This window comes from Neopelma chrysocephalum, unplaced genomic scaffold (genome assembly GCF_003984885.1).
Source record: "Neopelma chrysocephalum unplaced genomic scaffold, ASM398488v2 Primary Assembly neopelma1_253, whole genome shotgun sequence".
Classification (NCBI taxonomy): domain Eukaryota; kingdom Metazoa; phylum Chordata; class Aves; order Passeriformes; family Pipridae; genus Neopelma; species Neopelma chrysocephalum.
In genome coordinates this window covers 1,948,691-1,962,441 of record NW_020897915.1, presented here as the reverse complement: position 1 = coordinate 1,962,441, position 13,751 = coordinate 1,948,691, and the positions used below count along the sequence as shown (strand labels likewise).

General features: G+C 53.1%; 1 protein-coding gene across 2 annotated transcripts in view; it reads left to right on the top strand.

Annotated features, from left to right (window-relative positions):
• Window positions 1–11,660, top strand: part of GNG2 (G protein subunit gamma 2) — a 24,411-nt gene extending 12,751 nt beyond the window's left edge. Inside the window, exons 1-4 of one of the 2 annotated variants that reach the window (XM_027704107.1) lie at window positions 617–768; window positions 6,590–6,656; window positions 7,631–7,746; window positions 8,700–11,660. In XM_027704107.1, coding sequence (XP_027559908.1) covers window positions 7,660–7,746; window positions 8,700–8,828 — 216 coding nt within the window. In that variant the 5' untranslated portion in view covers window positions 617–768; window positions 6,590–6,656; window positions 7,631–7,659 and the 3' untranslated portion in view covers window positions 8,829–11,660. Of the gene's footprint in view, window positions 1–616; window positions 769–6,589; window positions 6,657–7,630; window positions 7,747–8,699 lie in introns of those variants that run through there. The other variant, XM_027704106.1, reaches the window with a different exon arrangement.
• The last annotated feature ends 2,091 nt before the right edge of the window (window positions 11,661–13,751 follow it).

The window sequence follows — 13,751 nt, the reverse complement described above, 5'->3', positions numbered from 1 at the left end:
TGGTATTTGGGCATTCTTATTTCCCAGTATTTGGATATCCTTATTCCTCAGTTTTTGGGCATCCTTATTCCTGGGTATTTGGACATCCTTATTACATGGCATTTGGACATTCTTATTCCTCAGTACCTGGGCATCCTTATTATCCAGTATTTGGAAATCCTTATTTTATGTTACTTGGGCATCCTATTCCTCGGGATTTGGGGATCCTTATTCCCCAGTATCTGGCCAAGCTCAGGACACCCATCCTCCCAGATCTGTGCACACCACTGGGGTTGTCCCTTGTGCACAAGCACTTTCCCAGGGTTTTCCCCCAGAAATGGTTTTCCCTGGAGTTCCTGGGGCAGCCTGGTGGCATTCTCGTGGTTCTAGACCCTTGTGCCAGCCCTGGAGGAGGTCGGTGCTCCCTCCCCGTGGTACCCAGATGGAGAGAGCCAATATCTTGGATGAATGGTGGCTGGAGGGACCAGAGCAGATATCTCAGGCTGTGCCAACTGGCAGCTGATCCTTCACCTGAATAACCTTTAGAAAAACCTTTAAAAAACCCTAAAAAACAAAAAAAAGGAAGTGGAGGGTGGTTCCTGTTTGCTTCGGTTTGAGCTGTTACGGAGCCTGTGAGAAAACAAAACACTGAGATTCTCACTTTCATGTAATGCCCACAGAGCAGTGACTTCTCCAGGCAGAAGGGCCAGCCCTGCCAGACCAGGAATGTGAGGCTGGAGCCTCCTGACTCCATCTGGGCTGCAGGCGTGGTCGGCTCCAGCACACGAGGTGGGTGGAGGGGACATCCCAAGCCAGGCTCTCTGCAAAGCCAGCTCCAGCCCTGAGCTCTCCATTTAATGCCCCAGCAGAACTAGGGAAGAGAAAAATCTTTCCTGCAGCTCCCTCTTGCTCTGTGTGCTTTGCATTGCCTTGATAATTCCCATCCCTGGAAGTGTTCAAGCCCAGGTTGGACGGGGCTTGGAGCAACCTGGTCTAGTGGAAGGTGTCCCTGCCCATGGCAGGGGGGTGGAATGAGATGGGCTTTGAGGTCCCTTCCAACCCAAACCAGTCTGATATTGAATGATTTGGGCCAAAATGGGCACCCGTCCCACCTCATCCCTGTTTGGCAGGAAGGATCAGATGTTGGTGTGATAATGGAGCTGTTTCCATGGAAACAGTCCCATTTTCCACTCAGTTGTCTTTTAATTTATTTATTTATTTGCCAGCACGGCTCTGACCTGCAAGCTGCTCCGTAGTGATTTATACACCGTATTGAACATCAGGGATAAAAAATGGCTGTTGGAAAAGGGAATCAAATCCCTGGGGATGGGGGCTGGGAGCTGTGGCTGTAACGACCACTCAGGATTAAGGTTCTTTGCCCCAACAGAGCAGCGTGATGGGAGCCCACGGGCACAAATCGAGCTCATAACATTTTCTTCCCTCAAGGAAATAACGAAACACATGGAATTTGGGCGTGTTAAGGCTCCTTTCCCACCTAGGTCCGCAACTGCTGTGGGGATCCACGCGACTACCCCATCTCCCACCCCCTGGAAACGTGGCTCTGCTATTTTCTTTTTAGCCTGTGCTATTTTTATGCTTTTCTGGGTATATTTAGCAATTATTTTTTTCAGCTGAGCCGCCTATTTTTAGCTTGTGGCTTTTAGGAAAAAGCAACAAGATGCCTGGCAGAGCCAGGCAGCCCCTCACGAGGGATTCCCACGCTCCAGCCGGCCGGTGACCGGCAGTGCCGGCTCCGGGGAGGAGATGGCACCTCCATATGCTCGGTTATTCCTTCTGGATGCTGTGTCATTGCTGGTTTTGGGGAGGAAAAAGCAGTTTTTGGGGAGGAAAAGGCAGTTTTGGGGAGAGCCTGCTTGCCTCAGGGGGGATGCAGTGAGCTGGGATGGGCTCAGCTGTTGGGAAGCACAGGCAGCAGGAGAAATCCGAGCACGAATGAGAGCTTGGATAAATCCCTCCGTTACAATACCCAGCTTGGCACCTTTTCTGGACCAAAAAAAAAAACCATTTCCAGAACAAAAAAACCCTCCTCTGGACCAAAAAAGTCCTGGGTGATGCCCTGCCTGGTAGGAACAAGCCTGATCCCTTCTCTCCGCAAATCCTGGCTGCCCCAATGGGATTCACTCACTTTGCTACTAACTGGGTGAAAAACACTGGTGGATCAGGGATGGAAAATATGGCTTTTTCTTGAAATCAAGGAGCAGGGAAGCTCCTGCTTTCACCCCAAAAAGGAACCATTCTGGGTGGTGGGTGATGCTGCTTTTGGTCTCTGTGGCGAGGGAACAGCGAGGTTTCGCTCTGGCATCACTTTCTGTTTCATTCCTGCTTTTCCTTTCGGTTCAGCTGGGAGGTGTGGTGGGAGAGAGCTGAGAAAACACTCCCTGGGAGATGAAAAAAGTCTGGAGAATTGAATCACAGAATTGTTTAGGTTAGAAAAAGATCGATGAGTCCAACCGTTCCCCCAGCGCTGCCAAGGCCACCACTGACCCATGTCCCCAAGTGCCACATCCACACGGCTTTTAAATCCCTCCAGGGATGGTGAATCCACCACTGCCCTGGGCAGCCTATTCCAGTGCCTGTTCCTGCCTATTCCAATTCCAGCTGAGAGACAGGAGAGGGTGTTTTCCACAGGTTTAAAACTGCAGAGGATCACAGATGGGTGGGTAAACACTTCAGACCCCGAGAGACACAGGAGGTGTCTTGTGACATCCATGAAATCTCACTTGATGCCCTTTTGCACCTTCAGGAACGTAAGGAAATGCTTTCCAAGGATGCTGGTGTCCTATTTAGGGTAATTGCACTAATTAACCACTCTTAAAATCATAGAATCATGGAATGGTTTGAGCTGGAAGGGACCTTAAAGCTCATCTCATTCCAACCCTCTGCCATGGGCAGGGACACCTTCCACTATCCCAGGTTGCTCCAAGCCTATTCCAACCTGGCCTTCAGCACTTCCAGAGGGGGGGAAGTGCCATTTTTTTAAACATTTGTGAGAATTCTGATCTCCACCCACGTGCAAGTTGGATAAACCCCAAGTGAACGGCGGGGGGGGAAACTTCTAGGGGGGAGGTTGGGCTCAGATTCCCTGGGTTTGGAGCTGGAGCTGGCGACGGAGCTGGTACAAGGCACCCGGATTCCAGGATCCTCTCTTCCCAAGCCCTCGCTCCGCAGCCTTTCAGCGCAGCTCTGTGCAGAGCAGGCGGCAGCTTGTGCTGACGAGGAGCTGGCAAACGAAGCCTAATTACTGTTTCAAGCAGGGTTGGCAGCTCCGGGATGCCAGAGCCCCACAGGAGCCCAGTTTGGGAGGGAGGAGTGGGATGGCAGCTCGGCAGGAGGGCTCGGCGTCAAGAAATGCTCCTTTCGCAGCGGCTTTTTTGGGGTTTACGTGGCAGTTTCTGTGGAAATGCATCCAGAAATCGAGGTAGATGGGATTAACTTGCTGGGATTGAGCAGAACTAGTTCTTCCTTGGTCCGAAGCAATGTTGGCTTTGAACTCAGAGCACATTAAATCCCAGCCTCATCCCATCAAGCAGCAACTCACTGCTCCACATCCACATTTGTTGCTCCACATCACAGGTAAAAGCTGAAGATTTCGGCAAAGCTGGGTGGAGCAGACCAAGAGCTGACACAGCTGTAAATGCTGCATCAGTGCCCTGGGATCAGGGGTTTCCCTTGCTGTTTTCCCAACTAAATCCCAGTTTTTGGTGCCTGTTTTGCCCAGGTGCTGCAGGTAAAAGAAGAAGATGTTATTCAAATATGTCAATGGCTCTTCATTCAACAGGCAACAAAAAATTAGATTTTTGTTTTTTTTACAGCTTAGGTACCAACTAGTAAAAATTAGCAGCAAAACTTCCAAGTCCAGGCATTTGTTGCAAGTGCTTTTCGTGGAATCATGGAATCACAGAATGGTTTGGGTTGGAAGGGACCTTAAAGACCATCTCATTACACTCCCCTGCCACGGCCATGGACACCTTCCACTATCTCAGGTTGCTCCAAGCCCCGACCAGCCTGGCCTTGGACACTTCCAGGGATCCAGAAGCAGCCACAGCTTCTCTGGGCAACCTGTGCCAGGGCCTCCCCACCCTCACAGGGCAGAGATTTAATCCAAGCCAAGCTGCTGGAGCATCCTCCTCTCCTTCAAACCCCCAGTGCCTTCTTACCACTGATTGCAGCCAACCCAGCTACACCTTGGAAAGTAGGTAAATCCTCAAGCTGGAGGAAAAATGCCAACCAGAAAGCTAAAAATCACCCCGCTTCCCAATATTTCCTGATGTCCCCATTGTCACTGGCTGATCTCACACCCTCTGCTGCTGTGCTAAACCTTGCCTGCAATGAAAAGAGTTTTATGGTGCTCACAAGGGAGTACAAACAGTGTGCTTTTTCCCTCACTTAATGGCACATGTGCCTGGATAATGGGATTCGTGCCTTGGAGCCCACAGGTTAATGAGTCCTTACTCATTATTTTCTTGCTAATGATGTTTAACGTGTCCAGTACATGGATATTGTCTCTTTTGGGCTGTGCCACCGTAATTACAACTCGGGATCTTGGCAGGTTGTTTTGATACTTGTCTGTCGTGCAGAGGGGTCATGGGTTATTTAAGTGCACGTGGAAGGGGTTGAATTCATTTAAAGGGATGCAAAAGAGCTGGAGAGGGATTTTGGACAAGGGCTTGGAGGGACAGGACAAGGGGGAATGGTTTCCCACTGCCAGAGGGTAGGGTTAGGTGGGATATTGGGAAGGAATTGTTGGCTGTGAGGGTGGGGAGGCCCTGGCACAGGTTGCCCAGAGAAGCTGTGGCTGCCCCTGGATCCCTGGAAGTGTTCCAGGCCAGGCTGGAAGGGGCTTGGAGCAACCTGGGCTAGTGGAAGGTGCCCCTGCCCATGGCAGGGGCATGGAATGAGATGGTCTTTAGTCTCTCTTCCCACCCAAACCATCCTGTGATTCTATGATAAATCCAATCCAAACAAAAAGACAGGGAGGTTTGGGTTTACTCCCAGTGGCTCCACACCCTCCCGGGGGTACAGTGGGGTATCCTCACTTTGGGATCAAAAAACCTGCTTTTGTGGCTGCCCTGTTTGAGCAGCTTTGCTGCCACTTGAGAACTGCTAGGCTGTTGTGGGGTTGTTTTTTGGTGCAGGATATTCACGAGCTCACTCTGAAGTGTCACCTGCCATGTTTTTGTTATTCGAAGGAAACACACAGAGTGGAAATGCTCTGAAACCATCGCTGGCCCCAAAATGGTTTTAGTTTCTAGTTGAAGCATCTGCAGAGGGGCTGAGCGTGGCTGGGGTTTGTGGTGGCCCCTGGGAGGGTCCTACAAGGTGGTTGAGCTGCCCCTGAGTTCCCAACGTCATCTCAGCAGCCCTGGGACATCCCACCTCACACAGGTGTCCCTTCCTCCGTCTTGGTCTTCCCTAGCCTTGTTTTTGGGGGTATTTTCCACACTTAAGTGCCCTCAGGGATGGATGTAGTAAGAGAAGGGAGGGTTTCCTCGCAGGAGGGTGGCAGCAGGGTTGTATATATATAATTTTTTTAAGATCAGGGCTGTAGCAGCTGCACAGATGCTCCCAGCAGTCCTCCCTGCTCCCACGCCTCTTCCCTGACCTTAAACATGGAGTGGTTGAAGTTGTTGAAGTGACTCCCTGCCACTGGAGCAGCAACAGGTCCTCTGCATGAAAGGACACAACATAGAATTGTTTAGGTTGAAAAACCCTTCTAAGATCACGGAGTCCAACAATTCCCCCAGCACTGCCAAGCCCACCACTAACCCCTGTCCCCAGGTGCCACGTCCACACGTCTTTTGAACACTTCCAGGGATGATAATTCCACCAGATTAACATTTGCTGCGTTAGAAAAGTCCCTGTGGCATCCAACAGCATCTTGGTCGGTGGTGTCCTCGCCCCACCAGCCCAGTGCCAGAACCACAGCACACCGCCATCCACTCTTGCAGAGGGAGAACTGGAAGGAAAAGCAGGAGAGTTGTAACGTTGTACCCTGCTGCTCAAACTCCTCTCCAGCCAAAAAAAAAAACCACACACACACACAAAAAAAAGGCGGGAGAGATGAGATAAACCAGCGCGGAAACAGTGCACGGGCTCGAGCTGAACCCCGAGCGAAGGCGCAGAGCTTTGCCCGGAGAGAGCAGATCCAGCCGGGGGCTCGGGCTGTCGGGAGCCGGGGGGGATTTTGGCAGCATTCCCCGGGGGATGCTCCTTCCGTCCTGCCGCGTGCTCTGTGCACCAGACGGTTAAATCCATCCCCCCTCTCCCCGAGCATCCTCCATCCCGCGAGCTGGGGAGCAGCCACGAGCCTCGGCTGCCAGCAGCCCTCGGATGCTCGCCCACTGACTTGAAACCTCTTCCTGTGCCGAAAAACCTCGCCGAATGCAAACAAATGATGCCGCTGGGGGCCGTGCTCGCACGGCACGGGGCGGGGGGGGGCACACGGAAGGAAAGCCACAGCCTCTGTGCCAGGCACCGAGCTCGGCGTCTGCGAGACCGCCGGGGCTCCTGGCGCTGTAAATATGGAGTTGGGTGGCATCACTGCCACCTAACCCGGCTCCTTTTGATTCCGTATTCTCTTTGCTTGAAGGTGGTGAGCGGCCAAGAGGAGCAGATCTTCCCCTAGAGGCACAGATCAGCGGAGAGACCGGCTTCTGGTAAAAAATAACCTCCTTGGGGTCCCCACCGGGCACAGGGGGCTGGGGAGGGGTCTCATCCTCAAACCCCGGCACGACTCACTCTCTGAGCACAGGCACCAGCGCCAGGTTGATTTTTTGCTCCAGGTCCCATGATAAGCCTTGTCCAAACACCCTTGAGCTGGACATGCCCTCAGCTTTTCCTTAAAACATCACGATTCCCTTATTTTAGGGCTGTGCCATCCTTGTCCCACCCACTCAGGGGTCTCGCTGAGCCCTGCTGTTGCGGGACATCCCAAAAACCCCCAGCATTTTGGAGCTGGCAGCGAGCCCCAGTCAGGCAGGAGCACAGCTGTGCCTCTGCTGGAAAATGCTTGCTGCTTGTAAAAGCGTGGGCTGCCGGAGGAGCGGGACGCTGGAACTCTGGCCGGAGCTCACCGCTGTTAGAAGGTGACGGAAAAACATCCGTGACAGAGCCGGCAGGGACTTAATGAGCGTCCCCCCGCCTGCCTGGGGTGGAAATCTCGAGAAACAGGAAACTCCAGCATCCTGTTTAGCATCTCAGCGTTCAAATTGGCAGCAGGAACAAAGCGAGGGAGGCCAAGGGACAGCGGACTCACGCTGGGCACCGGCACGGGCTGGATGATGCGCAGGGAATGAGCCCGGCGAGGCACTTCGGGCTGCCGGGGGGGAGCCTGTCCTCTGACTTCCTTGTAGCTGTCACACAGGCTTTCATGGAACAGCAAAAGCCAAAGGACAGCTCGGCTGGGCTCCAGATGGTCCCAGTGGCCCCAAAGCTTGGCTCTGGGGACCATGGGGAGGGCACAGAAGAGGGCCACTGGCAGCGGGTCGCTGCAGCTCCCCGCCCTGGGTCTGCATCCCCCTTCCTCACACCCTCATTCCGATGGCTCTAACGCTCCCCATATGCAACCCCGGCACATAGTTTGGGGAATTTCAGGGCCCAAAGGCTGATCCACGTGTGTTCATGCCCACAGCCCCCCCGGGGAGCGTGCCTGGCCTGCCCATGGCTAGCAACAACACTGCCAGCATAGCGCAAGCACGGAAGCTGGTGGAGCAGCTGAAGATGGAAGCCAACATCGACAGGATAAAGGTAGGGAGGCTCAGGAGCTGGCTGGGGGATGCTCTGAGGCGGTGGCTGCTGCTGAGCAGCTGCCCAGAGCACATGGTGGGAGCTGGGAGGTGGTGCTGGGTGGTGTTTATGGCGGATGCTCTTCCAAGTGATCCCGATGGCTGTGTCTGAAGGCAGTGAGGCAGGGAGGTGCTTGCCCATGGAATTACAGAATCACAGGCTGGTTTGGGTTGGAAGGGACCTTAAAGCCCATCTCGTTCCAACCCCCTGCCATGGGCAGGGACACCTTCCACTAGACCAGGTTGCTCCAAGCCCCATCCAGCACTCCTAGGGATGGAAGGCAGCTGGAAGCATCACCTGGAGCCCTGCTGGGTGGGTGGGAAGGACTGACTGTTGCCAAGGCATCTCACCTCCTTGGGAAGAGGTTAAATCTAGGGAGAGAGGTGCTGCAGTGGCGGCCGCTGGCTGCAGGCACGTCTGGATGCAAGCAACACCTCACCTTTTGGGATGTGGTTGAGCTCCAGTGGCTTGGGAGCTGCTGCCATGTCCGGAATAAATAATGAGGTTGGTGACTGAGTGCAGCAAATGTTGCTGTAGCGGCCGTGGATGTCCCTGCTGAGGGTTTTGGGAGAGAGCCAGCAGGGATGCAGGGATGCTGGAGTCGGACCTTGCTATGGTCAGGTTGGGTGAAGGGTGGGAATGGGTGAAGGATGGGAAGGATGTGAATGGATAAAGGATGTGAAGGATGCTTTTGGGATCATGTGCTGACAGATGAGCTTAGAGCCCAGAGGTGAAGGACCAGCCCTGAGCACAGAGGTGAAGAACCAGCCCCACCAAGGATGTGCCGTCAGATCATTGGTCAGGTTCTTGTCGAGGGTCTGATGTTTCCTGCCCAGCCCTGCTGGCAGCATCTTTTTCCAGGTGGGATTTTCCCAGCACAGCCTGTCCCTAACGCAGGGCTCCTTCCATTGCAGGTGTCCAAAGCAGCAGCAGACCTGATGGCGTACTGTGAAGCCCACGCCAAGGAGGACCCTCTATTGACCCCCGTCCCGGCCTCAGAAAACCCCTTTAGAGAGAAGAAGTTCTTCTGTGTGATCCTGTAAACCCTCGAGGAGCCTGACGGGCACTCAGGCCACCCTGAACACTGATGTAGAGTTTTTAGGAATGGGGACGACCTGCTAGTCCGCAGAATTTAAACAAAAAATAAGTAAAATACACGGCCTGGAAGCTACAGAGATGTGCATGTTTTAAAGAACCTGGCCACCTTTGGGGGAATAAGATGATCTGCATTGTGAGGCAAAAGATCTGAAGTCTGTAGAGTTGCCTAGAAAGAGAGAAAAAAAAATATGTAAAGAATAAATATGTGTCACTTTTCTGCTCACAAAATCGTTTGATTGTTCCATATTCAAAGCACCAGAGCTGTGCTGAGCAAAGTAACTGCTAAGGATGTGTATAACCTTCTTGGAATGATATTGTTGGTTCCTTTCCAAACTAATATTTTTTATTTAAGTTGTCAGATATATAGCAACAGGTTAGGTGACTTATGATGTTACTCAGTGTTTGGTCTTGTGCTTTTTAATTTCTGGTGGTAGCACAGCAGGGGGGTTGAGTGGCCCCACGGTGGGTTTGGAGGGGACACTGGCAGCTCCTGCCTGTCCCCCACGTGCTGGCAGCTCCGTGTTCCTGGCAAACCCCACTTTTTTTACCATTTTGTATATGGTTAGCTTTGGTTCTGCAAGTAAAAGTGATTCATGTGTCGTGGTTGGTGCTTCATACCCCTGTGACGACGTTCGGTGGTAGTGCATGAGAGTTTGTGTCCGTTCATCCGCTCCAGACTTTTCTTTTCTATCATTTGGCTGGTGGAAGGAGCTGTAGGGAGGAGACTGAGGCGATTCTGAAAGCAAGAGAGAACTCCTGTGATGCCTTAGACGTGCCTGAAATACCTCCTGCGATAGGGCAGGTGCCAGAACCCGGGAGAAGGGGCTCGGGGTGGCCCCTGCCCCGGGCGTTGTGGGGTAGCTAAAAATCCGAAAGTCAAAGTCAACCACTCCTTTCCGGGTCTTTCCTTTCTCCTACACCTCTGTGCCTCTGCCCTCCTCGCTTGGTCCTGCTCTTTGGCTTCCCGGTAGTACCTCCTTCCCTTGGGGCTGGTCTGGAATGCTGCTCCGCGGTGGGATGTTGCTCCGTGGTGGGATGTTGCTCCATGGTGGGATGCTGCTCCACCATGGGATGCTGCTGCGTGGTGGGATGCTGCTCTGTGGTGGGATGCTGATCCACCCTGGGGTGTTGCTGCACGGTGGAATGATGCTTCATGGTGGAATGCTGCCCCATGGTGGGATGCTGCCCCACCGTGGGATTCTGCCCCATGGTGGGATGCTGCCCCACCGTGGGATTCTGCCCCATGGTGGGATGCTGCCCCACCATGGGATGCTGTCCCATGGTGGGATGCTGCTTTTTGGTGGGATGCTTCTGCCCCTTCCCACATCCACCGAATCCCATTCCCGCCTCACCACGTTGGGAAGGGGCAGGGGAGCAGCTTGGGGAGCTGTGGGGCCACCCCTTCATGGAGGTGCCTGATACCCTGTTTACACACAACCTGAGCTCCCTGTCAGGCTGGGGAATTATTCCCAGCTCCAGGGGAAACACGGCACCTTTTTGGGCTCTGCCTCAGGTTCATGCTTTCGAGGATGTGGCTTGTCTGTCCTTTCCACTGCTAAACACCTCCTGGCTTCCCCTGCTCTTCTGCACTCCTGGGAAACTTTGGGAATCATAACTTTGGGAATAACTAGGTGGGTGTCTCATGGGGACTTGGGGGGGTCTGTGGTGACCTTACTAAACTAGTTCTGAACCAGGTATCAGCTTAATCCCTGTGGATTCCAGAGGGCAATAGTCTTTAGGTACCTTTTGGTGACTCTTTCTAGCCCGTAACAAGTGCTTTTTGGTTTTTCTACCTTTTCATACTCTTTTTCTAGTCTTCTACGGAGAAGACCAGCTGTTCTTGACACTGGACTCAAAACCTTTGGCATCTGGGAATGTTTATACGCCACGAGTAGCGTAGATGGTCCCAGCCCTCCCACGGTGGCTTTTGGCCCCCCCTAACCCTCCAGTTTTGATCTTTTTACTACAGCTTGTGTAGCTTTAGGATGAAGGATGGATGAAGCCGTTTGCTCTGCAGCTGGTTTCGCTCTTGGTGTTACCAAGACATGTAAATACCCCATCCTGGGTTTTTGTCTTTTCTTTTTAACGCTGATTTACCGTCGCAGAGAGTGAAGCGCAGCCGGCCTGACCCGGGGCTCCCACCCCCGACCCTTCTCAAACACTGTCATAAAGTGGTTTGTAATAATTTTTTTAATGACTTGCGTATTTTACAACTTGAATTCTTAATAACTGAACGATGAAATAAACCTGCATGAAGAATATGGGGAGCGGGGGGGGGAGGGAATTTTGAATTAACCCCAAACTACTCATTGAAGGTGTTTTATGTTGCTGGGCTTTATTTTATGTTGGTAGAGGTGTTGACATTGGTGTGCTGCCAGGTATTTCACCCCAGTATTTATATTTACACAGATATGCCTTTGTTAGCCAAGTAGAGATCGCCTGCCAAGATCATTTTCCCTCCTCAACGAAAATACCAGCCATCCCTCCATCCCGATGCTGTATTTCCAGCGTGGTGTCAAATGACATTCGACCCCCAGGCTTTTAAAAGAAAAATATCTGGAGTACTGGAAAAGGACTTTTTTTTTTCTGTCTGCCAAGGTTGCTGGTGGCGGGGGAAATCCATTCCTTGGGTGCCAAACCTGCCACTGCCAGGTTTTTGGGGAAGGGGTGGTTGGGAGAGGAAGCCAGGGCGGGGAGGTCGGCGTCGTGATGTAGCGCATCCCCCATCCCACGTGGTCTGTGTACTCGTTGGAAATAAACTTTTGGATTTGTTTCAAGCCTTTGGAGATGATTCTCTGTGTGCGTGTCGACCTCTGGGGAGGTGGGTTCCCATCCTGGCTGTGCCTGGATCCTGTTTCCATTGGGTTTGGAGGGGGGCGTCTCCCTGACAGGAGTTTTGGTGCCTGTCTGCGAGGGAAAATGAAGCCTCTTGGGGTTTCAGCCCCTTCCCAGGCACAGCTTTCTGTTCCCAGAGGATGAGGCAGCTCAGGGAAGAACAGGCTCCTTCAGGGAGGGACATTGCTCCTTCCTCAGAAACTGAGAGGTACCTAAAATTTCTAAGTTTGTTGTCCATCCCTTCTTCCCTCTCTTTCCTTTTTCTCCCATCCCTGGCAGTCAGTACAGGCCTTCCCCAGTAATTTGGATGAGGGCATGGAGTGACAGGACAATGGGGAATGGCTTCACACTGACACAGGGCAGGGTGAGATGGGATATTGGGGAGAAATTCTTCCCTGTGGGAGTGATGAGGCCCTGGCACAGGTTGCCCAGAGAAGCTGTGGCTGCCCCTGGATCCCTGGAAGTGTTCCAGGCCAGGTTGGATGGGGATTGGAACAACCTGGGATAGTGGAAGGTGTCCCTGCCCATGGCAAGGGGGTGGAACTGGAAGATCTTTAAGGTCCCTTCCAACCCAAACCATTCCAGGATTCTACGATCCCATAATTCTTACTTGTTCCACTGCCAAAACACCTCCTAATCATAGAATCGAAGATACTCTGCTCCTACCAAATTTACCACACTCTGCACTTCCACTCCTGTTTCACAGGACTCTCACAAGCAGATGATTTCCCAGCAAAGCAGCTGGACACAGTTTGAGGCTGCTTGGCCTCAGCCCATCCCTGGGGCCGGGAACAAGGTGGCAGGATGGGGTTTGCAGTGAAACCCACCTGAGCCCAGCACGGATTCCAGTTTTCCATGCACATTCCGAACCTGTCAGCGAGCAGCAAGATGTTGCCCAACCCCGAGATGCTGGAAGTGTCCCCCCTCTCTCCTGCGCTGTCAGGGCTCAACTCTCAGCCTCCTCACCCTTCTCTGCATCCATCAGAACAGCTTGAAATGGAAACGGTGTCACTGTGAAGGAACAAACCAACTGTCTCCTGCTCGCTGTGCCGAGCCAGGCAGCTCAGCTGCTTCACACCTCGCTGGCTCCCCTCCATCTCCAAGGCTCGCCCTGTTCCATCCTCACTCCGGAGCAGCAGCATCTGCTGAGCTGGAGGAGGTGTGGAGCATCCAGGGAGAGCGTGGGCGGGATGCTGCTCCCTGCACTCCTCACTGCTGCCCATCCCCACACCGGCATCAGGCCCTGGGCGGCTCCCTAATGAGAACAAACCCATTTGCACTAATTGCATTCATTAGCTCTGCAGCGTGGAGTGGGGAGAGGAGAAGCACTGCAGCTGCTGGGCATGGATTTGCCCTGGGTGTTGCTGCAGGAAGGGTTGGACCCCCCAGGGAAGGGGATGATCCCCAAATCCAGGGTGAAACGGGATGAGGTAGGAAGGGGAAGGGCTGTTCTGAGGGTGATGAAGGCAGGAGAGGCAGAGGAAGGGTGGAGAGTGGAGTTTTCACTGCATCCATCCCTGGTCCTCCTTGCTGGGGTGGACAGTGTGTGACACTGGTGTGGCTGAGGGCACCCTGGGTACAGTCCCAAGCTCCTTTTATCCATGCTGGAGTCTTTGTGCCTTTACTGTCGCTTCCGTGTCACCTCTTACACACGTGTTGGTGACACGCTGAAGCCCTCGTGGGCTCCAGGTGTGAGGTCAGAGAGGGACCTTCCATCAGGAACTGCAGTGACAGGACAAGGAGTAATGGGTTCAAACTGGAAGAGGGGAAATTTAGGTGGGATTTATGGAATTCTTCCCTGTGAGGGTGGGGAGGCCCTGGCACAGGTTGCCCAGAGAAGCTGTGGCTGCCCCATCCCTGGAAGTGTTCAAGGCCAGGTTGGACAGGGCTTGGAGCAACTTGGGATAGTGGAAGGTGTCCATGGCCCATGGCAGGGGGTAGAACGAGATGGGCTTTAAGGTCCTTTCCAACCCAAACCATTCTGGGATTCCATGATTCCATGAAAGCTGAAGGATGAAGCGATGACAGGGAGT